The sequence below is a fragment of the Choloepus didactylus genome, chromosome X, assembly GCF_015220235.1.
Source record: "Choloepus didactylus isolate mChoDid1 chromosome X, mChoDid1.pri, whole genome shotgun sequence".
Classification (NCBI taxonomy): Eukaryota; Metazoa; Chordata; class Mammalia; order Pilosa; family Megalonychidae; genus Choloepus; species Choloepus didactylus.
This window is the reverse complement of record NC_051334.1, coordinates 22,291,393-22,316,096: the sequence shown is the minus strand read 5'-3', so window position 1 is coordinate 22,316,096 and position 24,704 is coordinate 22,291,393. Positions and strand designations below refer to the sequence as shown.

The 24,704-nt window shown below is 38.5% G+C and overlaps 1 protein-coding gene across 1 annotated transcript in view; it reads right to left on the bottom strand.

The window, feature by feature from the left end:
* Positions 1–24,253, bottom strand: part of LOC119523725 (eukaryotic translation initiation factor 2 subunit 3, X-linked-like) — a 37,566-nt gene extending 13,313 nt beyond the window's left edge. Inside the window, exons 1-9 of the mRNA XM_037822542.1 lie at positions 24,185–24,253; positions 23,538–23,601; positions 22,439–22,566; positions 22,221–22,342; positions 12,742–12,836; positions 11,301–11,459; positions 9,754–9,888; positions 8,392–8,486; positions 7,680–7,824 (exon numbers count right to left, since the gene is read on the bottom strand). Coding sequence (XP_037678470.1) covers positions 7,680–7,824; positions 8,392–8,486; positions 9,754–9,888; positions 11,301–11,459; positions 12,742–12,836; positions 22,221–22,342; positions 22,439–22,566; positions 23,538–23,601; positions 24,185–24,253 — 1,012 coding nt within the window. The remainder of the gene's footprint in view (positions 1–7,679; positions 7,825–8,391; positions 8,487–9,753; positions 9,889–11,300; positions 11,460–12,741; positions 12,837–22,220; positions 22,343–22,438; positions 22,567–23,537; positions 23,602–24,184) is intronic.
* Between the last annotated feature and the right edge of the window lie 451 nt (positions 24,254–24,704).

Genomic DNA, 24,704 nt, shown 5'->3' with positions numbered 1-24,704 from the left:
AAACCTTTGCAAATTTAACTAAAGACATGGATATACACATCCAAAACACTCAACCACGCCATATTATAATAAAACTGCTGAATGTTAAAGAGAAAGAGAATTCTGAAAGCAGCAAAAGAGAAGCAATAAGTCACATACAAGGAAGCCTCAAGAAGATTAAGTGCCAGTTTCTCATCGGAAACCATGGAAGCAAGAAGAGAGTGGGAGGATATGTTTAAAGTGCTGAAAGAAAAAAAAAACAACCAAGAATTCTATATCTGGCAAAACTGTGTTTCAAAAATAAGGGAAGGATTAAGACATTCCCAGATAAACAAAAGCTGAGGGAGTTAGTCAAGCCATACAAGAAATGCTCAAGGAAGTTCTGCAGGTTGAAAGGAAGAGACACTAGATAGGTGACTTGATGCCACATGAATAAATGTCCACAGAAGATAATGACATTGATAAATATAAATACAGTACTATTTTATTTTTGGTTTGTAATTCTTTTTACTTCCTAATGGACCTAATAGGCAAATACACAAAATGCAATGATAAATCAGTGGTTCTGAACTCATAATGTATAAAAATGTAACTTGTGACAAGAACTACATAAAGATGGGGGATGGAGGGTTATAGGAACATAGTGTGTGTATACTATTGAAGTTAAGTTGTTATCAAAGTAAAGGAGATTGTTACAGATTAGGATACTAAACATAAGCGCCACGGTAACCACAAATAAAATACCAGAGATCATGCAAATTTAGAGAGATAGAAATAAGAGTACAGGGTACCAGGAGCGGGGAGTAGGGCAATGGGAAGTTAACACAAAGTGAGAGCAAGGTTCCTATTTGAATTGATGGGAAATTTCTAACAATGGAAGGTGGAGAGTACTGCAACACTGAATGTGATTAATCCCACTGAGTGGTATGCTTAGAAGGGACTGAAATGGGACGATTTATGTTGCATCTATGTTTACACAATTAAAAGAAAGAGAAAATGACAGAAACTTTTGGGGAAGATGGTGGAATAGGGAGCTCCAGGACTCAGTCTTTGCACCAAAACAGCTATTAAACAAACAGGAACTGCCTGAAACAACTGTTTTCAGGCTTCAAAGGCAAGAACAACACTATACAGCATCCGGGAAAGAGCAGGAGAAAGAGGCTGGTAAACTATGGTAAAGAACAGTGAGTTGCTCTCACCACAGCGGCTAAAAGCGCCCACCTCCCACTCTCATAGCGGGCTGCCCTGGGGTCCATTCCCTGGCTAGCTCGTTGGGGATAGAAAGGGATGTAAAAATCCTCTTCCCCAAGAACAGGTGTGGGAAAGGTGGATCACTGATCATGGTTTTTGATTAGCGAATTTGGATTGCTGGGTCCTGGCTCTGAGTAAGTGTTTCAATCCACCCCGGACAAAGGCCACAAAGGCCACAGCAATCACTATTTCAACCGCGCCCCGGACAGGGGAGGAAGCGGTAGAGATTTAAAGACACAGTGCCTGTTCAAGGCTTGGGGAGACAGCTGAAGAGCTGCATTTGCTGGGCAAGGCAGGATTGCCCATAAAACATCAAAGAAGCTTTGGGTGCCCTTCCTGATCCCCTCTCCAGGGCACTCTGAAGACAGTCTGCACCCCCTGCATGGATCCCTGAGCCGGTTTTGGCTGGGAAATACTGACTTGTGAAATTACTCTCTGGGGGTCACCCTCCTCCCAGAATTTGCCCTCCAGGGAAAAGGAGCTAGACAAAAACAACTTGTGAAATTACTCTCTGGGGGTCACCCTCCTCCCAGAATTTGCCCTCCAGGTAAAGGAGCTAGAGAAAAAGAAAGGAGTGCAAAAAATACAGAGAGGCAAAACAAAAACAAACAGAACAGATCAAGATTCCTGGAGAAGGAACAGAGGAAAGGAAGCTTTCTCCTGGACATGAAACAATTGCACAAAAAGTGCAATCATAAAATTGTAACAGGTATCGAAGTCAAGGATCAGGTGAAGAAGAGCTGAAAATACTTGATTGGTTAAACACAGGTTATTCTAAGGTACAGAATAAGGTAAACTGAGCATCAAAGACGACCCTTAACACAAAACCAAACAACAACAAAAAACTCTAGACAAGAGAAGAGAAAATGACCCTCAGAGCGAACCCATCAAGATAATCAGATGTCTAGACACCAGCAAAAAATTACAAGCCATACTAAGAAATAAGATATAGTCCAGTCAAGGGAACAAATCAAAACTACAGAGATGACACAAATTTGGAAAAACTAATCAAAGATTTCCAAATCTCCTAAATCAGTTCAAGGAGACTGAAGGAAAATATGGCTAAAGAGATCAAGGTTATTAAAAAGACCATGTGTAAGCACAAAGAAGAATTTGAAAGTATTAAAAAAAACCGTAACAGATTGTACAGGTTAGTGTGAAGCCACGATACACTGCAGAGTAATTTGGGCAGCGGATAAAAAAGTATCTGAAAAGACCACTTGAGGAACTGGGGAAAAATATGGAAATATTAAATATATCCACTTGGGGAATTCCTTATATTCTAGCAAACATTGGGGATGACCAATTTAGTAGGCCAAGCCCTCGATCTTGGGGCTGTAAAGGAGAGGCTACCCCCCAGAGGACCTCTTTTGTTTTTCAGATGTGGCCTCTCTCTCTAAGCCAATTTGGCAGGTGGACTCACTGCCCTCCCCACTACGTGGCACATGACTCCAAGGGGTGTAAATCTCCCTGGTAACGCGGGACATGACTCCCGGGGATGAGTCTGAACCCAGTATCGTAGGACTGAGAAAGCCTTCTTGACCAAAAGGGGGAAAAGAAATGAAACAAAATAGTTTCAGGGGCTGAGAGATTTCAAATGGAGTCAAGAAGTCATTCTGGAGGTTATTCTTATGCATTATATAGATATCCCTTTTTAGTGTATCAGAATAGCTAGAAGGAAATACCTGAAACTGGTGAACTGTAACCCAGTAGCCTTGATTCTTGAAGACAAGTGTATAACTACCTAGCTTATACAGTGTGACCGTGTGATTGTAGAAAACCTTGTGGCTCACACTCCCTTTATCCAGTGTATGGACAGATGAGCAGAAAAATGGGGACAAAAAGTAAATGAATAATGGGGGCTATGGGTTGTTTTGGGTGTTCTTTTTTACCTTTATTTTAATTCTTATTTTAATTTTTTGGAGTAATAAAAATGTTCAAAAATTGACTGTGGTGATGAATGCACAATTATATAATGATGATAACGTGAACAACTGGTTGTACACTTTGGATGATTGTAGGGTATGTGACTATCGATAAAACTGCAAGGGAAAAAGAAGAAACAAAACAAATTATGGGGATGAAAGGCATAATAGAAGAGATTAAATCAGAAGAGATTAAAAACAACAGAGTTGAACATACACAAGAAAGAATCAGCAAACTAGAAGACAGGACAACTGAAATCTTAACAAGCAGAAGAACCCCTAAAGAATGGAAAAAAACTGAGCAGTGTCTCAGGGATTTGAATGATAGCACAAAGTGCACAAACATAGGGGGGCTGCAAGGAAGGGAAAGGGGGCAGAAAGAATATTTGAGGAAATAACGGCCCCAAAGTTCCCAATTCTTAGGAAAGACATAAATATACATGTACAAGAGGCACAATGTACTCCAAACAGAATAAAGCTTAACAGACCAACTCTGACGCACATACTAATCAGAATGTCAAATGGCCAAAGATAAAGACAGAATTCTGAAAGCAGCAAGAGAAAAGCAATTCATCATAAACAAGGGACTTTCAATAAAACTAAGTGCCAATTTCTCATCAGAAACCATGGAGGTGAAAAGGCAGTGTTGTAGAAAGAAAACTGCCAGCCAAAACTTACTTACCTGGAAAAACTCCTTCAAACACAAGAGATAAATCCACGAGCTAAAAATATCAGGAATTTCCTGAGAAACACAGTTTCTTAAAGGATTCATTAAAGCAGGTTCACTCACCCCTTTTGCCTCCCTCCCAGAAATTTAGATGTGTCAAAGAGAGTTCCCATCCCCGAAAAGAAAAATATTAAATAATCACTGGTTTTAAGGCAGAACAGCTATGTTACCAACCATTAATTAAGCAATTAGTTTTTGGAGAGTGACAGTGAAAGGGGACTTACCTAGGCTTAGGAGTAAAGAGGGGTCTCAGAAATAATTGATTCTGATGTATATTAGGCCTATTTTCCTTCTTCCAGATAGAGAATAAATTCTCATACTCCTTCAATACAGTGTATAGCCCTGACAGCTGTGGAAAAACTAAGGCCTATCTCCAGGTGACCTCCTACCAATGCCCCTGCACTATACCCAGCCCCTTCTGCAAATGTTCAGAGGACACAGACCTTGCAGCCTTATCCCTGGTATTGCTGCCTCCATCCTGAGAAAGATAATGCCTATCCTGTTTGTGGGTTCCATTTTCATTGAATAACCCCCTCCCCCAAAATAAGTACACCTGCTTCACCTACCCTTAGCTGCAGAGACAGTTACGTAAAGTACCTACAGCGCATGGCTGCCCAGCTTCTTGGAAAAGAGAGGACTAATGACAAAGAAACCCAGGGCAGGCCAGGGCATGAGCTTTGTCAATGCCTGAGCCCTCAAAGCCCCCTAATATATCACTGCACTCCTGGGGAAACCTGCCTGCTCGGTATTCATGGCTTCTTTTTCTCTTAGCAAAGGCCTCATTTTCCCAGCATCAGCTACTTCAGACCTAGGCAAGACAAAGCAAATGAGGTGATGTTGGTGAACCAATCTGTGAGTTACCCACTCATATCCAGTGGTCCCTGAAGTGGCTCCCTGAAAGGGAGGTCCACTCTGAACAAGAGAGTTAATGTCAGGATAAGCCCCTAAGTGTGGGCATTTTCTCAGACTAGCGGGTAAAAAGTGGCTTTCCTTAGGCTATTGTATACAGTAGCCTTCAAAGGCAGTATCACAGAAAAGCCTTGAACAAAAAGTTTACAAGTTTAAATAGAATGTCAAAGTTAGATTTGCATCCTAACTTTGAAAATCCATTAGAAAATTTGCAGATTTAAAAAGACTTCTAGCCATACATTAACTACCTAAAAAAAAAAAAATTTTGTTTTAGTGTCCGGCTGTTAAAATTTGTCATTTCAAAACAAAGAGTTGTAAGATTAAATTTATAATTTCATTAAACATAGAAAGGACAAAGGGAAAATGAAATATATTAATATGCAGTAAAATATCCATGTTAATGGAAAAATCTTCAAAAAATATTCTTAATCCTTGAAGTTTGCTTCTATTAAAAAAATCTTTTAAACATCAAAAATTAAAAATGAGGGAGAGTTGAAAATATTCACAGATGAAGAGAAACTCACAGTTCAACAAGAGACATGCCTTACAAGAAATACTAAACTGAGTCCTGAGGCCGAAATGAAAAGACAGGAGAATGGCTTGGAGTAGTGTGAAGAAATGAAGACTACTGGTAAGGGTAAAAAGAGAGACAAAAAAGAATATATAGCATATAAAAATCAAAGGATAAAATGGCTGAAGTAAATACTGCCTTTACAGTAACAACACTGAGTGTTAATGGATTAAACTCCCCAATCCAAAGACAAAGAACGTATAAAAAAGCATAATCCAACTATATACTGTCAACAAGACACTCACCTTAGACTCAAAGACATAAATAGGTTGAACGTGAAAGGCTGGAAAAAGACATTTCATGCAAATAGTAACCAAAAAAGAGCTGGGGTAGCTATACTAATATCGGACAAAACAGACTTTAAATGCAAAACTGTTACAGGAGACAAAGAAGGACACTGTGTATTAATAAAAGGGGCAATCCACTTATAAGAAATAACAATCATAAATATTTATGCACCTAAGCACAGTGCCTCAAAATACAAGAGGCAAACACTGGCAAAACTGAAGGAAAAAATAGATGTCTCTACAATAATAGATGGAGACTTAAATACACCACTCTCATCAATAGATAGAACATCTATACAGAGGATGAGTAAGGAAATAGAGGCCTCAAATAATGCGGTAAATGAACTAGACCTAACAGATATATACAGAACACTGTACCCCCAAACAGCAGGATATGCATTCTTCTCAAATACACATGGATTGTTCTACAGGACAGACAACATACTGGGTCACAAAACAAGTCTCAATAAACTTAAAAAGATTGAAATCATGCAAAGCACTTTCTCTGACCACAATGGAAAGAAGCTGGAAATAAATAACGGAAAGAACACTGGAAAATTCACAAATACATGGTAATTAAACACTCTCTTAATCAGTGAGTCAGAAAAGAAATTGAAAGGGAAATCAGTAGATATCTTGAGATGAATGAAAATGAGAACACAACATATCAAAACTTTTGAGATCCAGCAAAGGCAGAGCTGAGAGGGAAATTTATAGCCCTAAAGGCTTACATTAAAAAAGAAAGAGCTAAAATTAAAGATTTAACTGCATACCTGGAGGAACTAGAAAAATAGGAAACTAATCCCAAAGCAAGCAGAAGGAAAGAAATAACAAAGACTGGAACAGAAATAAATGAAATTGAGAATGAAAAAAAAATAGAGAATGAACAAAACCAAAAGTTGGTTCTTTGAGAAGATCAATAAAATTGACAAACCTTTAGAGAGACTGACAAAGGAAAAAAGAGAGGATGCAATTAACGAAAATCAGAAATGAAAAGGGGGACATTATTACCAACCCTGCTAAAATAAAAATGACTATAAGTGGATACTATGAACAACTGTATGGCAATAAAATAGATAAATTGGATGAAATGGATAAATTCTTAGAAACACACAAAGTACCTATATTGACTGCAGAAGAAACAGAAGACAAGAAGAAATAGAAGATCTCAATGAACCAACTGTGACAAATGTTCCACACAAGTGCAAGGTGCTGGGGTTGGGGTGGTGCATGGGAACACTGTATTTTATGCATGACTGTTTTATAAACCCACAACTTCCCTAATAAACAGAGACAGAGATAATGACAAGTAAATGTGATACATGATACTGGATGGGCTCTAAGATTGGAGGTATACAGACTTAAAGAGACATTATTGGGACATAAGACAAAATCGGAATACAGATTATAACTTTATATCAACATTAAACTTCTAGAACTTGATAACTACCCTTAAGGTGTTTACATAGGTGAATATAGACTTGTTCATGGGAAATGTATATGGAAGTATTTATTATGTGTTCAAGGAGTATGATGTGTGCAACCTGCTCTCAAATGTTCAGAAGACAGACATAGACAGAGTGATATGGCAAAGGGGGCAAAATGTTAAAATTGGATTTGGGGGTAGTGGGAATATGATAGACTTCTCTGTATGGGGTTTATACTATTTTTACAACTGTTCTATAAGTTTGAAATTATTTCAAATTAAAAAGTTTAAAAAACTTTTTAAAAAGTAGACAGCCAGGCATGTTAAATGTTAGGTCATAAAACTTACTGTTATTGTTAAAACAGAGTAACTCTATATACTAAATGAAAATGTACTCTTCTTTATGCTTTAAAATAGTTTTACAAACACATGAAACTATCTTATAACCTAAAATCAACAGCTTAACTGTATGAATGTTCTCCCACCTCATTTATTAAAATATCTAATGAAAAATTTACCATTAACATATCTTTTCAGGTAATCCATTTACCACAAAAAGTACCATGAATACCCACACATTAAAAAGCTCAGGGACACAGCTTACCAATAAGACCCCCAGGAGCAGCATACTGAAGATCATTATGTTCCGCAAAAAGTGATACAATTTTGGAAAAGATTGGTTTACACATGAGTTTTCCTTCACTATCCTTGGAAACAATACCAGGCCTGACTTCCATCTCCTGGCCCACCTGTAAATAGATAAATTAGCTATTAGAAATACTTGGGACAACACAATTAACTTTACAGATCAAGAAGCAGCACAAAACTGAAAAGGAAATCTTCTATTTCAAAGATCATTGTTAAAGAAAACAAAACAAAACAAAAACCAAACAAAAAAAGAAGAGATCTTTAAAACCAGAAACATCCATAACAGTTACAGAATAATGTGGTACACGGCCATATGTTTCTTTCATACTTATTCATTATCTGAATGGTAATTTTAAAATGTATGAAAATATAGATTATTCAATCATGCTAATAAAAAATATCAATTAAAAATAAACAAAACCAGAACTCTTCATCTGTTACTAATACCTAACATACAAGCCTATCACCATATAAAATGTGCTCCATATTCACAAGGAGCCTATAAATGTAGAACAAAGACATTCAAAAGACATAATAATAAACAAAAAAATATGTATCAAGTACTAGACACCATGAATTATTTTACTTTTAAGTTTGGACTTCCCATACATTTTTTTCCCTGATTAAGACAAAGCCAAAAAACCAAACCAAACCCAAACCCAGTTTACCTTTAACACTCCTTTTAGAATACTGCCACCAGCTACACCCCCCTTAAGGTCATCAACCTCACAGCCAGGTTTGTTGACATCAAAGGATCTAATAACTAAAAGAAAGTAGAACCAATTAAAAGCAATTCTGTTAATTTTAACTTCGGAAATTTTTTTTTTCTAAGTTAAGTTTCCTAAATCAGTAGCCACATAAGATGTATACCATAGGGTGACTTTATGACAAAATTTAATATTCATTATTACTTCAATACTTACTGTAGCCTTACGTATGGCAGAAAAAATGGAAATAACTTGGAAGTCCATTAATAGGTGGCATAGTATTGTATATCCATACTGTGGAGTATCATGAAGGTATTAAAAAAGAATCTTAGAGCTGTATGTAATGTTCTGGAAGGATAACCTTCATATACTGGTAAGGACAAATAAAACTAGTTACAAAAGTAGCAGTCATAGTACGGTCTCACCTCCATAAGGAAAAAATAAAACAGTAAACGTATGTATATATTTATACATGATGATATAAATAAATAGAGGTGTAGGAATATACATACCAACTTGCAACTTTGATTATTTCAGGGCTAAGGGGCTAGAAATGGAAGGCAGGGAGACTGTGGACTTTTTTCTTTATATATCTATATTATAAGACTTCCGTAATAAAAATTTAGTTTTAAAAATAGAAAAGAAATCTAGGACTTCGTAACTCGCACTTGGGTGCTGAGAGCTGTGATCCTTAACAAGGGGTGTACATCACAATTACTCAAGAGAACATTTCCCACAAACCACATAGGAGGCCTGGATGAGGGCCTGGGGAGGCTCAAATGTCTGTTCTCAACAGGCTCCTACATCCCTTTGTAGGAACCACAAGCTTAGATGATCAAATTATACCAATATTTGTACTGCAAACTTAAATTAAGATAAAGGGACACGAAAATCTTCATTCATGTACACTGAAATCATTTGTGCAGAAGTTATAACATCTTGTTCCGGACTAAAACATTGTAATTCCATAGAGACCAGTATATTGCTCTATCTTGATTACATAACATACCATATGCTGAGCACAAAAAAGATTAACAGTTCCTACTGTATTAAGGACTCTGACTTTCATCCAGTGATATATTCTAGCACTGTCACTACAATGTTGGAATTAATTCATTTCAATTTATATGTAAATTTTAATTTAACTCCACTGAGTTCAAAATGGAATACTGACTTTGGATTTCACAAATTTATTCCTTTTTTATAAATTCAAAATTGTTTTACAGAGATTATAATTAATAAAGAGGACCTATTATTAAATACCCATAAAGGGGAATCACCAATGTGGAAAAGACAAATTAAGAGGCAAATCCTATCACTTACCAATAAGTCGAGGTTCTGAAGTAAAGTCTCTTGGGGGTAGTGGAATTTTCTTTACTATATACTCACAGACAACTTCAATATTGTACTTCAGCTGAGCAGAAATTGGAATAATAGGAGCTCCTTCTGCTACTGTACCTATATGTCAAAATTCAGAAACATCAAATCTTTCAGTTTTACAGATCTTATTCTACGAATCTGTTACATAAAACTGATGCCTGAATATCCCCATACAAATGCAGCAACAGGTGTAAAGTGATAATTCTGTTTAGAAAGATGGTAATATTCTAAGTTTGTTTTTACTCCTGAAAATGAATACTATTCCCTTTAAGGGCAAAAATGTTAAATCATATTAGGAGACATATTTAATAGTAAAATGGTAAAACTGTTTAAAGGAATAAGACACTAACACTACCGGGAAAGAGTACTTTACTAATTGAAAAGATTTCCAAAAACATGTAATTAATCTTCCAATAAATGTCAGGATAAAATTACAGACTCTTTCCTAATCAAAGACTGCTGGCACATAGAATATTCACTCCTTATTAATTATATGTTGCACACGCTGGCCAAAGAAATGGACCAAACATAATGAGATTTTTTTTTATCAAAATGGCTATTCTTTAAAAGAACTGGGTTCACAGGAAGTCAATCTTTTTAACAAGAAAAACAAGGCTAAGCGACAAGCAAGATGACAGGACACCGCAGCTGTGTTGGTGTGCCTCATCCTGCCCCCCTCAGAGACACTGGCACTGTCTTGGCCCCCGTGCCCATGCTGCTGCTGCTGATAGCTGGTATAAATTACTGCTACTCCTTGGCCAGGGGCTGCATGACCACCCTGGGCACCTACACCAAGGCCACCTTCAATGGCATATCCAAGACCTACAGCTACTTCAACCACAACCTCTGGAAAAGAGATCATGTTCGCCTAGTCTCCCGATCAGAAATTCACCAGCTATCTTGTAAAGACTCATGCCAGAGTCTCCATGCAGAGGATCCAGGTCCCCGCTGTGGGTACCACAAAGGGTTTTCACCCAAGAAAAATAGTGAATTAAGCAAGCATGGGGGTGGGAGGGGATGATGGATGACCAAGGCTAAGAAACAATCAAATGTCAACAGTAAGAATCATTATGCCTCCTCTTCCCTAAAATGAAAAACACTATGCTGCTAGAGAAAGGGACACTATAAAAATTAAATAAATCACTGTCAGTTACAATTCTAGAAATAGCTACTCAGTTAGAATAATGTCATGTTAATTTTCTTAAACATGCTTTTATTCATTTTACTATCACTAGGGAGGATCTCAAAAAAAAGTTTCCATAATACAACTTCGATTCCATCTATCAGGCAGCAAAAAAGTACTCTGGTGTATCAAATTAAGAAACATAGATTTCACTACTTATAGCAGGAGGCTAACAAATAGTAGCTGCAGCTATAAGGCTTAAGCCCCATAAATTTACTCTGTTGTAGATAATCTATTAAATCAAAAATTAATCTAACATCTGGTATCTGGATTAAATGCCTCTCACAATGATATTACAGCTTCTTACCTTGTACAAATGCAATTATCTGTTCGTATTGTTCTTTAGCCTGGCTTTCTTTTACCAAATCAATTTTATTTTGTAGAATCAAAATATGCTTCAGTTTCATGATTTCTATAGCAGCCAGGTGTTCAGAAGTCTGAGGCTGAGGACACGATTCATTACCAGCTGGATGATGAAAAATAAAAGAGGCATAAGAATTAGCTGAAATATCCAGAATAGGCAAATCCTTAGAGACAGAAAGCAGATTAGTGGTTGCCAGGGGCTGAGGAAAGGGGGAAAATGGGAAATCATTGCTTAATGGGTACGGGGTTCCTTCTGGGGTGATGGAAAAGTATTGGAACTAAATAGCTGTGACAGCTGTACAAAACTGTGAATGCACTTAATGCCACTGAATTCTACACTTTTAAATGGGTAAAAAAAATGATAAAGTTTGTTGTATTTTATATCAACCCCACAATAAAATCAGCTGGCACCTAATAAAGGAGACTTTTGGATGTTCTAGCCCTACTCAAAGCAGAGGTCTTGGGTATCACTGCCAAACGTCCACCTTTTGCCCCTGCTTCATTCTCTGTGCCTGCATTCACTGGATCCTCCCACTCTTTTGTTTCCCATTTCTAGTCCTAAGCAAAAAGCTTGAAATCAACAATTTTGGCTTCTCAGGGTCTACCCTCAGCTTTTACTCAGGCTGGTTCTACTCAGCCTTAGAAATGTCCTGGCCCAGCCAAGCTCCTGAGAAGCAGAAACTAGTTAAGAAATAGACATCTAACACAGTCTATGAATTATAACTACCAAAGGGTACTCCTTAACAAAGGGGTGAAGAACACTACCTGTGAAGGTAACCAACAGTGTATTACAAAGAAATAGGCATGTGTTGGTTAGCACTCCAACGATCATCCTCTCTGAGTTGTGATGTTCATATGTCCTGTACTAAATCCACTGCCATGCTTTAGGAAAATTATACCCCATAGCAATAAAATCTCTCAACACCCCTCACAAGGAAGCACAATCCTAGCCTTGAAAACTGCTACGTAGTTCTAGACTTCAGCACTTCATATGAATGAGATTTGCATCTAAATAAAACCATTACCAGTCAATGTTGCAGTAAACAACTCAGGGACATAAAAACACACATTTACTTTTATATATAAATTTGAAACTAAAATGATAAATCACCTCATGATTTTAGTGGGAAAAAATGCACTTTCTACTTTTTTTTGGCACATTACCATAAAAATTCCCAGAAGACATTAACCTCAGGTACATCTTGTTTAATATTTTGTGAAAGTTGGCAGGCAGGGATGTTGTCCTGGATCACCTGGTAGTTCCCATTTATGTCATCCTTAGGAGGTAATGGATATGACCCTTAAAGGCCCCAGTTTCCCTTTAAATATGCCATCTTGGATTTGCTCCATAATGATTTGTCCAAAACAATTCCAATGTTGTTTACCTATCAACAGAAGAGCTGCATCCATCACTGCCGCACCGTTCAGCATAGTAGCCATCAAAATATCGTGGCCAGGACAGTCAACAAAGGAAACATGTCTAACAATTAAGAAATAACAATCAGCCTAAGCTCAATCAATACTTAAACATACAAGTCATATATTTCCTGAAGTTAAATCACTTAGGAAATAATTCTTATTGCTATAAAGTGGTTACAAGACTTGTTGCTTCCGGAATTCAGAAATAAGATTACCAGCTAAAAGTAAAATCACTGCAGATCATTACAGAGAAAATGAAATTAGCCACGTATAGAAATAACTTACTTAAAGAGACAGAAAATCCCAAATCCAATCAAACTGAATACATTCAGAGCATATATTGGGAATGTCACTGATATGAAAGCTAAAATCTAGTAAACTGCAAAAGCTGTGTTAAAGGGATGAGAATTGTCATTTGAAAAAATAATTTGCCATAAGTATCTTTAGCACCTTGAAAAACTGGTATTGCCTATCTTAAGTGGAGAGGATGGCACTCTTTTAATAAAACTACAGTACTCATTCAGAACCATTACTAATTTTTAAAACTGTCCACCCACAATGCCATGATATAAAACAAGGGTCAGCAACCAATGACACTTAGGCCAATGTGACCTAAGGCCACATCCATTCGCTGACCTATCATCTACATCTGCTTTAGTGGTACGAGGGCAGAACTGAGTAATTGCAACAGAGAGCCTACACTCTGCAAGGCCAAAAACATATATTCTCTGGCCCTTTACAGAAAAAGTTTGCTGATCCCTAATCAGAGCCAGGACTAGGGTTAGACAAGTAAGGCACTCACTTCAGGTACATAATTTAAGGGGATTGTCAAAAAACTCAGTGAGCAAGACAAGTACTTAAGTTCAGTATTTTAAAAAACCAAAATTAACAAAAACAAAAAAAAAAATCCACAATGAATAAAATATCAAAACCTTAAATGAAGACAGGATCAGTAACAATGCCACACCAAGCCAAGAGGAAAAACCAGTAACAGTGAAGCAAGAGGAAAAATCACTAATATTCATCCTGTCTTTAAATTTGATATTCTGTTGTAATTTTGGGGGCATTAATTTCCAAAACACATGGCATGAAAAAAGCTTTTCTTGATTACCGAGTTTTTTGGTACCCCTCTTCAATTCTACACCAGAGGCGAGTGTCTCACTCACCTGTCCTTTGTCCCAGCCCTGCCCTGATCTAAAATTGCCTTGTAAGGCATCGCAACCACCATAAACATTACTTGGTAGATGTCATTAGTCTATGATGAAGAACCAGGATAAGCAAAAACAGATGGGGAACAAGCCAAAGGTGTTAAGAATAGCTTTGTTCCTCTCCCATTTAAGAAACAGAAACAGGGAGGCGGAGCAAGATGGCGGACTGGTGAGCTGTATGTTTTAGTTACTCCTCCAGGAAAGTAGGTAGAAAGCCAGGAACTGCGTGGACTGGACACCACAGAGCAATCTGACATTGGGCATACTTCATACAACACTCATGAAAACGTGGAACTGCTGAGATCAGCGAAATCTGTAAGTTTTTGCAGCCAGGGGACCTGCGCCCCTCCCTGCCAGGCTCAGTCCCGTGGGAGGAGGGGCTGTCAGCTCCGGGAAGGAGAAGGGAGAACTGTAGTGGCAGCCCTTATCGGAAACTCATTCTACTGATCCAAACTCCAACCATAGACAGACTAAGACCAGACACCAGAGAATCTGAGAGCAGCCAGCCCAGCAGAGAGGAGACAGACATAGAAAAAAAACAACACGAAAAACTCCAAAATAAAAGCGGAGGATTTTTGAAGTTCTGGTGAACATAGAAAGGGGAAGGGCACAGCTCAGGTTCTGAGGCTCATATGCAAATCCCGAAGAAAAGCTGATCTCTCTGCCCTGTGGACCTTTCCTTAATGGCCCTGGATGCTTTGTCTCTTAGCATTTCAATAACCCATTAGATCTCTGAGGAAGGCCCCCCCTTTTTTTTTAATCCTTTTTTCTTTTTCTAAAACAATTACTCTAAGAAGCCCAATAGAGAAAGCTTCAAAGACTTGCAATTTGGGCAGGTCAAGACAAGAGCAGAACTAAGAGAGCTCTGAGACAAAACGCAATAATCCAGTGGCTGAGAAAATTCACTAAACACCACAACTTCCCAAGAAAAGGGGGATGTCCGCTCACAGCTATCATCCTGGTGGAAAGGAAACACTCCTGCCCATCGCCAGCCCCATAGACCAGAGCTGCCCCAGGCAACCCAGTGTGACGAAGTGCTTCAAATAACAGGCACACACCACAAAACTGGGCGTGGACATTAGCCTTCCCTGCAACCTCAGCTGATTGTCCCAGAGTTGGGAAGGTGGAGTAGTGTGAATTAACAAAGCCCCATTCAGCCATCATTTCAGCAGACTGGGAGCCTCCCTACACAGCCCAGCAGCCCAGAAATGCCCTGGGGGGATGGCACTCACCTGTGACATAGCACAGTCATCCCTCAACAGAAGACCCGGGGTGCACGGCCTGGAAGAGGGGCATACTTGCAAGTCTCAGGAGCCATACGCCAATACCAAGGACTTGTGGGTCAGTGGCAGAGACAAACTGTGGCAGGACTGAACTGAAGGATCAGACTATTGCAGCAACTTTAAAACTCTAGGATTACCAGGGAGATTTGATTGTTAGGACCACCCCCCCTCCCTGACTGCCCAGAAACACGCCCCATATACAGGGCAGGCAACACTAACTACACACACAAGCTTGGTACACCAATAGGACCCCACAAGACTCACTCCCCCACTCACAAAAAAGGCTAAGCAGGGGAGAACTGGCTTGTGGAGAACAGGTGGCTCATGGACGCCACCTGCTGGTTAATTAGAGAAAGTGTACTCCACGAAGCTGTATATCTGATAAATTAGAGATAAGGACTTCAATTGGTCTACACATCCTAAAAGAACCCTATCAAGGTCAGCAAATGCCAAGAGGTCAAAAACAACAGAAAATTATAAAGCATATGAAAAAACCAGACGATATGGATAACCCAAGCCCAAGCACCCAAATCAAAAGATCAGAAGAGACACAGCACCTAGAGCAGCTACTCAAAGAACTAAAGATGAACAATGAGACCCTAGTACGGGAAACAAAGGAAATCAAGAAGACCCTAGAAAAGCATAAAGAAGACATTACAAGACTAAATAAAAAAATGGATGATCTTATGGAAATTAAAGAAACTGTTGACCAAATTAAAAAGATTCTGGACACTCATAGTACAAGACTAGAGGAAGCTGAACAATGAATCAGTGACCTGGAAGATGACAGAATGGAAAATGAAAGCATAAAAGAAAGAATGGGGAAAAAAATTGAAAAAATCGAAATGGACCTCAGGGATATGATAGATAATACGAAAGAAACGTCCGAATATAAGACTCACTGGTGTCCCAGAAGGGGAAGAAAAGGGTAAAGGTCTAGGAAGAGTATTCAAAGAAATTGCTGGGGAAAACTTCCCAAATCTTCTAAACAACATAAATACACAAATCATAAATGCTCAGCGAACTCCAAATAGAAAAAATCCAAATAAACCCACTCCGAGACATATACTGATCACACTATCAAACACAGAAGAGAAGGAGCAAGTTCTGAAAGCAGCAAGAGAAAAGCAATTCACCACATACAAAGGAAACAGCATCAGACTAAGTAGTGACTACTCAGCAGCCACCATGGAGGCGAGAAGGCAGTGGCACGATATATTTAAAATTCTGAGTGAGAAAAATTTCCAGCCAAGAATACTTTATCCAGCAAAGCTCTCCTTCAAATTTCAGGGAGAGCTTAAATTTTTCACAGACAAACAAATGCTGAGAGAATTTGCTAACAAGAGACCTGCCCTACTGGAGATACTAAAGGGGGCCCTACAGACAGAGAAACAAAGAAAGGACAGAGAGACTTGGAGAAAGGTTCAGTACTAAAGAGATTTGGTATGGGTACAATAAAGGATATTAATAGTTAGAGGGGAAAAATATGACAAACATAAACCAAACGATAAGATGGTTGATCCAAGAAATGCCTTCACGGTTATAACGTTGAATGTAAATGGATTATACTCCCCAATTAAAAGATACAGATTCGCAGAATGGATCAGAAAAAATGAACCATGAATATGTTGCATACAAGAGACTCATTTAGACACAGGGACACAAAGAAACTGAAAGTGAAAGGATGGAAAAAAATATTTCATGCAAGCTACAGCCAAAAGAAAGCAGGTGTAGCAATATTAATCTCAGATAAAATAGACTTTAAATGCAGGGATGTTTTGAGAGACAAAGGCGGCCACTACGTACTAATAAAAGGGGCAATTCAGCAAGAAGAAATAACAATCGTAAATGTCTATGCACCCAATCAAGGTGCCACAAAATACATGAGAGAAACACTGGCAAAACTAAAGGAAGCAATTGATGTTTCCACAATAATTGTGGGAGACTTCAACACATCACTCTCTCCTATAGATAGATTAACCAGACAGAAAACCAATAAGGAAATTGAAAACCTAAACAATCTGATAAATGAATTAGTTTTAACAGACATATACAGGACATTACATCCCAAATCACCAGGATACACATACTTTTCTAGTGCTCATGGAACTTTCTCCAGAATAGATCATATGCTGGGACATAAAACAAGCCTCAATAAATTTAAAAAGATTGAAATTATTCAAAGCACATTCTCTGACCACAATGGAATACAATTAGAAGTCAATAACCATCAGAGACTTAGAAAATTCACAAACAGCTGGAGGTTAAACAACACACTCCTGAACAATCAGTGGGTTAAAGAAGAAATAGCAAGAGAAATTGCTAAATATATAGAGACGAATGAAAATGAGAACACAACATACCAAAACCTATGGGATGCAGCAAAAGCAGTGCTAAGGGAGAAATTTATAGCACTAAATGCATATATTAAAAAGGAAGAAAGAGCCAAAACAAAGAACTAATGTATCAACTGAAGAAGCTAGAAAACGAACAGCAAACCAATCCTAAACCAAGTAGAAGAAAAGAAATAACAAGGATTAAAGCAGAAATAAATGACATAGACAACAAAAAAAAAACAATAGAGAGAATAAATATCACCAAAAGTTGGTTCTTTGAGAAGATTAACAAGATTGACAAGCCCCTAGCTAGACTGACAAAATCAAAAAGAGAGAAGACCCATATAAACAAAATAATGAATGAAAAAGGTGACATAACTGCAGATCCTGAAGAAATTAAAAAAATTATACGAGGATATTATGAACAACTGTATGGCAACAAACTGGATAATGTAGAAGAAATGGACAATTTCCTGGAAACATATGAACAACCTAGACTGACCAGAGAAGAAATAGAAGACCTCAGCCAACCCATCATAAGCAAAGAGATCCAATCAGTCATCAAAAATCTTCCCACAAATAAATGTCCAGGGCCAGATGGCTTCACAGGGGAATTCTACCAAACTTTCCAGAAATAACTGACACCAATCTTTTTCAAACTCTTTCAAAACATTGAAGAAAATGGAACACTACCTAACTCATTTTATGAAGCTAACATCAATCTAATACCAAAACCAGGCAAAGATGCTACAAAAAAGGAAAACTACCGGCCAATCTCCCTAATGAATATAGATGCAAAAATCCTCAACAAACTACTTGCAAATCGAATCCAAAGACACATTAAAAAAATCATACAGCATGACCAAGTGGGGTTCATTCCAGGGATGCAAGGATGGTTCAACATAAGAAAATCAATCAATGTATTACAACACATTAACAAGTCAAAAGGGAAAAATCAATTGATCATCTCAATAGATGCTGAAAAAGCATTTGACAAAATCCAACATCCCTTTTTGATAAAAACACTTCAAAAGGTAGGAATTGAAGGAAACTTCCTCAACATGATAAAGAGCATATATGAAAAACCCACAGCCAGCATAGTACTCAATGGTGAGAGACTGAAAGCCTTCCCTCTAAGATCAGGAACAAGACAAGGATGCCCGCTGTCACCACTGTTATTCAACATTGTGCTGGAAGTGCTAGCCAGGGCAATCCGGCAAGACAAAGAAATAAAAGGCATCCAAATTGGAAAAGAAGAAGTAAAACTCTCATTGTTTGCAGATGATATGATCTTATATCTAGAAAACCCTGAGAAATCGACGATACACCTACTAGAGCTAATAAACAAATTTAGCAAAGTAGCGGGATACAAGATTAATGCACATAAGTCAGTAATGTTTCTATATGCTAGAAATGAACAAACTGAAGAGACACTCAAGAAAAAGATACCATTTTCAATAGCAACTAAAAAAATCAAGTACCTAGGAATAAACTTAACCAAAGATGTAAAAGACCTATACAAAGAAAACTACATAACTCCACTAAAAGAAATAGAAGGGGACCTTAAAAGATGGAAAAATATTCCATGTTCGTGGATAGGAAGGCTAAATGTCATTAAGATGTCTATTCTACCCAAACTCATGTACAGATTCAATGCAATCCCAATCAAAATTCCAACAAGCTGCTTTGCAGACTTGGAAAAGCTACTTATCAAATTTATTTGGAAAGGGAAGATGCCTCGAATTGCTAAAGACACTCTAAAAAAGAAAAACGAAGTGGGAGGACTTACACTCCCTGACTTTGAAGCTTATTATAAAGCCACAGTTGCCAAAACAGCATGATACTGGCACAAAGATAGACATATAGATCAATGGAATCGAATTGAGAATTCAGAGATAGACCCTCAGATCTATGGCCGACTGATCTTTGATAAGGCCCCCAAAGTCACTGAACTGAGCCATAATGGTCTTTTCAACAAATGGGGCTGGGAGAGTTGGATATCCATATCCAAAAGAATGAAAGAGGACCCCTACCTCACCCCCTACACAAAAATTAACTCAAAATGGACCAAAGATCTCAATATAAAAGAAAGTACCATAAAACTCCTAGAAGATAATGTAGGAAAACATCTTCAAGACCTTGTATTAGGCGGCCACTTCCTAGACTTTACACCCAAAGCACAAGCAACAAAAGAGAAAACAGATAAATGGGAACTCCTCAAGCTTAGAAGTTTCTGCACCTCAAAGGAATTTCTCAAAAAGGTAAAGAGGCAGCCAACTCAATGGGAAAAAATTTTTGGAAACCATGTATCTGACAAAAGACTGATATCGTGCATATATAAAGAAATCCTACAACTCAATGGCAATAGTAGAGACAGCCCAATTATAAAATGGGCAAAAGGTATGAAAAGACAGTTCTCTGAAGAGGAAATACAAATGGCCAAGAAACACATGAAAAAAATGTTCAGCTTCACTAGCTATTAGAGAGATGCAAATTAAGACTACAATGAGATACCATCTAACACCGGTTAGAATGGCTGCCATTAAACAAACAGGAAACTACAAATGCTGGAGGGGATGTGGAGAAATTGGAACTCTTATTCATTGTTGGTGGGACTGTATAATGGTTCAGCCACTCTGGAAGTCAGTCTGGCAGTTCCTTAGAAAACTAGATATAGAGTTACCATTCGATCCAGCGATTGCACTTCTCGGTATATACCCGGAAGTTCGGAAAGCAGTGACACGAACAAATATCTGCACGTCAATGTTCATAGCAGCATTATTCACAATTGCCAAGAGATGGAAACAACCCAAATGTCCTTCAACAGATGAGTGGATAAATAAAATGTGGTATATACACACGATGGAATACTACGCGGCAGTAAGAAGGAACAATCTCGTGAAACTTGTAACAACATGGATGAACCTTGAAGACATAATGCTGAGCGAAATAAGCCAGGCACAAAAAGAGAAATATTATATGCTACCACTAATGCGAACTTTGAAAAATGTAAAACAAATGGTTTATAATGTAGAATGTAGGGGAACTAGCAATAGACAGCAATTAAGGAAGGGGGAACAATAATCCAAGAAGAACAGATAAGCTATTTAACGTTCTGGGGATGCCCAGGAATGACTATGGTCTGTTAATTTCTGATGGATATAGTAGGAACAAGTTCACAGAAATGTTGCTATATTATGTAACTTTCTTGGGGTAAAGTAGGAACATGTTGGAAGTTAAGCAGTTATCTTAGGTTAGTTGTCTTTTTCCTACTCCCTTGTTATCGTCTCTTTGAAATGTTCGTTTATTGCATGTGTGTTTTCTTTTTAACTTTTTTTTCATACAGTTGATTTAAAAAAGAAGGGAAAGTTAAAAAAAAAAAAAAAAGAAAAACAAGGAAAAAAAAGATGTAGTACCCCCTTGAGGAGCCTGTGGAGAATGCAGGGGTATTCGCCTACCCCACCTCCATGGTTGATAACATGACCACAGACATAGGGGACTGGTGGTTTGACGGGTTGAGCCCTCTACCGTAAGTTTTACCCTTGGGAAGACGGTTGCTGCAAAGGAGAGGCTAGGCCTCCCCATGGTTGTGCTGAAGAGCCTCCTCCCGAATGCCTCTTTGTTGCTCAGATGTGGCCTTCTCTCTCTGGCTAAGCCAACTTGAAAGGTGAAATCACTGCCGTCCCCCGTACGTGGGATCAGACACCCAGGGGACTGAATCTGCCTGGCAACGTGGAATATGACTCCCGGGGAGGAATGCAGACCCGGCATCGTGGGACGGAGGACATCTTCTTGACCAAAAGGGGGATGTGAAAGGAAATGAAATAAGCTTCAGTGGCAGAGAGATTCCAAAAGGAGCCGAGAGGTCACTCTGGTGGGCACTCTTACGCACACTTTAGACAACTCTTTTTAGGTTCCAAAGAACTGGGGTAGCTGGTGGTTGATACCTGAAACTATCAAACCACAACCCAGAACCCATGAATCTCGAAGACGGTTGTATAAAAATGTAGCTTATGAGGGGTGACAATGGGATTGGGAAAGCCATAAGGACCACACTCCACTTTGTCTAGTTTACGGATGGATGAGTAGAAAAATAGGGGAAGGAAACAAACAGACAAAGGTACCCAGTGTTCTTTTTTACTTCAATTGCTCTTTTTCACTCTATTATTCTTGTTATTTTTGTGTGTGTGCTAATGAAGGTGTCAGGGATTGATTTAGGTAATCAATGTACAACTATGTAATGGTAGTGTAAACAATCAAAAGTACGATTTGTTTTGTATGACTGCGTGGTATGTGAATATATCTCAATAAAATGAAGATAAAAAAAAATAAACAGAAACAATGCTATTTAAAGCAAAAGAAATTTAGGAAGCCAGGCAAAAAGAATCCCTGAAATCTTACGTGATATTTTTAATATGGAGAACTTGCAAGGCAGTATTTTACCTTAGATTTAAATGTTTAACTTCTCAAATTATCTTTTTGTAGGCAATAAAAACAAAATGGAAAAATAAAACCATTCAGCAAGTAGACTAAACTCACTGTTTAATATATGAAATATTTTAAAAAGCACAAGACAATAAAATATGCAGTGTGAACTGAAAAGCACAAAAGAGGTCACCTGATTAATCTGAAGTTCCCTTTGGTCCCTGGAATGTCTGTAGGAAACTCATCAGGTGTACTACTTCCACAGGATCTGTAACATTCTGGCCGAGGACAACTTGGGTCATCAAGTTTATAAATCTAAAGTTTTGATTTAAAAAAAAAAAGTTTAGATTTGTTATCTGCATATTCAACAAGTAAAGTTAAATGGTTTCTAGTTCACAGCACACAGCTCACCTTAGCATTAGCATACCCAAGCTTGATTGTAATATTTCTTTCTAATTCGTTTTTGAACCTGACAGTGTGAACTCCAGAAATGGCCTTTACAACTGTGGATTTCCCATGAGCTACATGACCAATTGTACCTACAGACAAAGTATAAAAAATTAATTAATGTGCACCCAATTATACCAAATATTGCTCCAAATAGTGTTAAACCAGTAAACCCAAAGCTGTAATACTGTAATATCAATGGAAAACCAATAGTGACTTCAGTTTTTCCTTCTACATATCCTTTCCTACTAAAACTTATCTGACATAGGATTGGAGAACTTCCCATGTAATTGACAACCTAGTTCAAAAACCATACTCAGCATAATAAGAACAATTCATTTCATGCTATTAATTTCAGAAATGACCACCTTCATTTAAAATAAACACTTACTAAAAAGTATATAAAATCCTGAATAAGAAACTTTTCAGCAATTTCAGAGTGAGATAGATAGGCATGACAAACCCTGACACAACAAAAAGGAATCCATGAAAACAAGAAGACAACCCAAGTTTAATTACAATAATGCTTCAAGGGAGACATATGTTCTATAAGTTTTTAATGGCCTCACAGAAAATCTTACTTTTAACTAGATTTGACTATGCTGTTTGTACAGGCTCTCCAACATTCAAAATTTACATTTAGTCAACATAACTTATCTAAAGTTCTGAGCGTGCCAATTAAGGAAAAAAGTACACTCTACTTAATTACAGCTTATATGTCAAACAAGACTTTCATAAAGCCCTGCTCAGGCAATAACCCTCTGTGGCAAGTACAGTCACATTCTTACCTCTCTCTTAAATGTCTGCTACATATAACTCCATATTGCCTTATGCTATTTAACTTTTCATATGTCTGTATCTTTCCTTTTTATAGAATCTGTAAGCTAGGAATGAACAGCATTCTTCGTGTTTCCCAAAAATCTAGCAAGTGCTTTGCTCACAAGGGCTCAATATTTATTTCTTGAGTACGTGAATTCTTCTATAAGTGAATTAATCACACAAATGGAAAGACTAAAATTACTTGCCAGAGATCAAGCAAGTCAGGACTCCAAATTATTCTTACCTATATTAATTGTGGCTTGTCTGCTGATAACTCCATGCGAAAGTGGCGTCAGCTTGGTAACATCCTGCAACGAAACATTTTAAACCACTGCACATAAGGCAATCCAGGCCTTTTTCTTTGACTTGATGTTTGCTATCCATAACTCGACATCATCTGTACAGCGCTCTACTACTTCTAAAACGCCTTTTCCCTACATAAGCAATCCTATTGTAATGGCTAGGAAGCGTTAAGAGCCCTACATCTTGAAAAGAAAAAGAAAAAAAGAAAAACCGAAGACAACACCTCCACTCACTGTGGAAGACTGGGAGGCCCGAGGCCCCCAACGCTGGAAGCATTAGCACCCAATTACACCAAATATTTCTCCAAATAGTGTTAAACTAGTAAACCCAAAGGTGTAACACTGTAAGTATCAACGGAAAACCAATGGAAAATATCATTTATGACATGTCACACAGTGACTTTCCCGCCGAAGCCTTCAGAAGCTCCAGTTCCCAAGAGAGCACACCTCCACGCCCAACTCGCGGACTGGCCCAGGTGCAGGTTGCCAACGGCCCAGCACCGCCTCGTCCCAAAGCCTCCCGGGAGGCTGGTCCACTTCCCACTCCCGAACGCGCTGCGCTGCTCGTCCCACCCAAGCAAAACCTCACCAAAGTGGCGAGATCCTGGCGAGAAAGGTGCGGCTGACCTAGCGTAACACCGGTATCGACTCCCGCCATCTTGAGTGGAGAGGAAGGAAATTGCCCCGGCTCCCGCCTGATGAAACGCAGGACCCTTCGTGGGCGGGGCGTGGCAGCGGAGGCGGGGAAGGCAAACGAGGGCCTGTATCTGGGGAAGGCGGGCGACCGGTACAGCAGGGGACTCACTGCTTGGGCTTCTCTCCGCTTGGGCTCATTCAGTGGCGGCCGGTTTACCAGACAGCACACTGCAAATTTTCGGAATCTATTAGTGGAAAACCTATTGGATTTTTTTGCAGGCAACGCTGAGGGAAGTCCCAGAAAAGGTTCCCTGCGAGGCGGATGACGCAACCCGACACGCGCGCTAGCTAGGGGAAGCCATTTCTGTTTCCCGGGAGTTTGGCCGGGGGAGTTACGCCAAAACCTGGGAACTTTATCTGGGGCGTGAGAGCAGAAAAAGGAGGAAATGACCTTGTTTTACCGTTTCCCATAA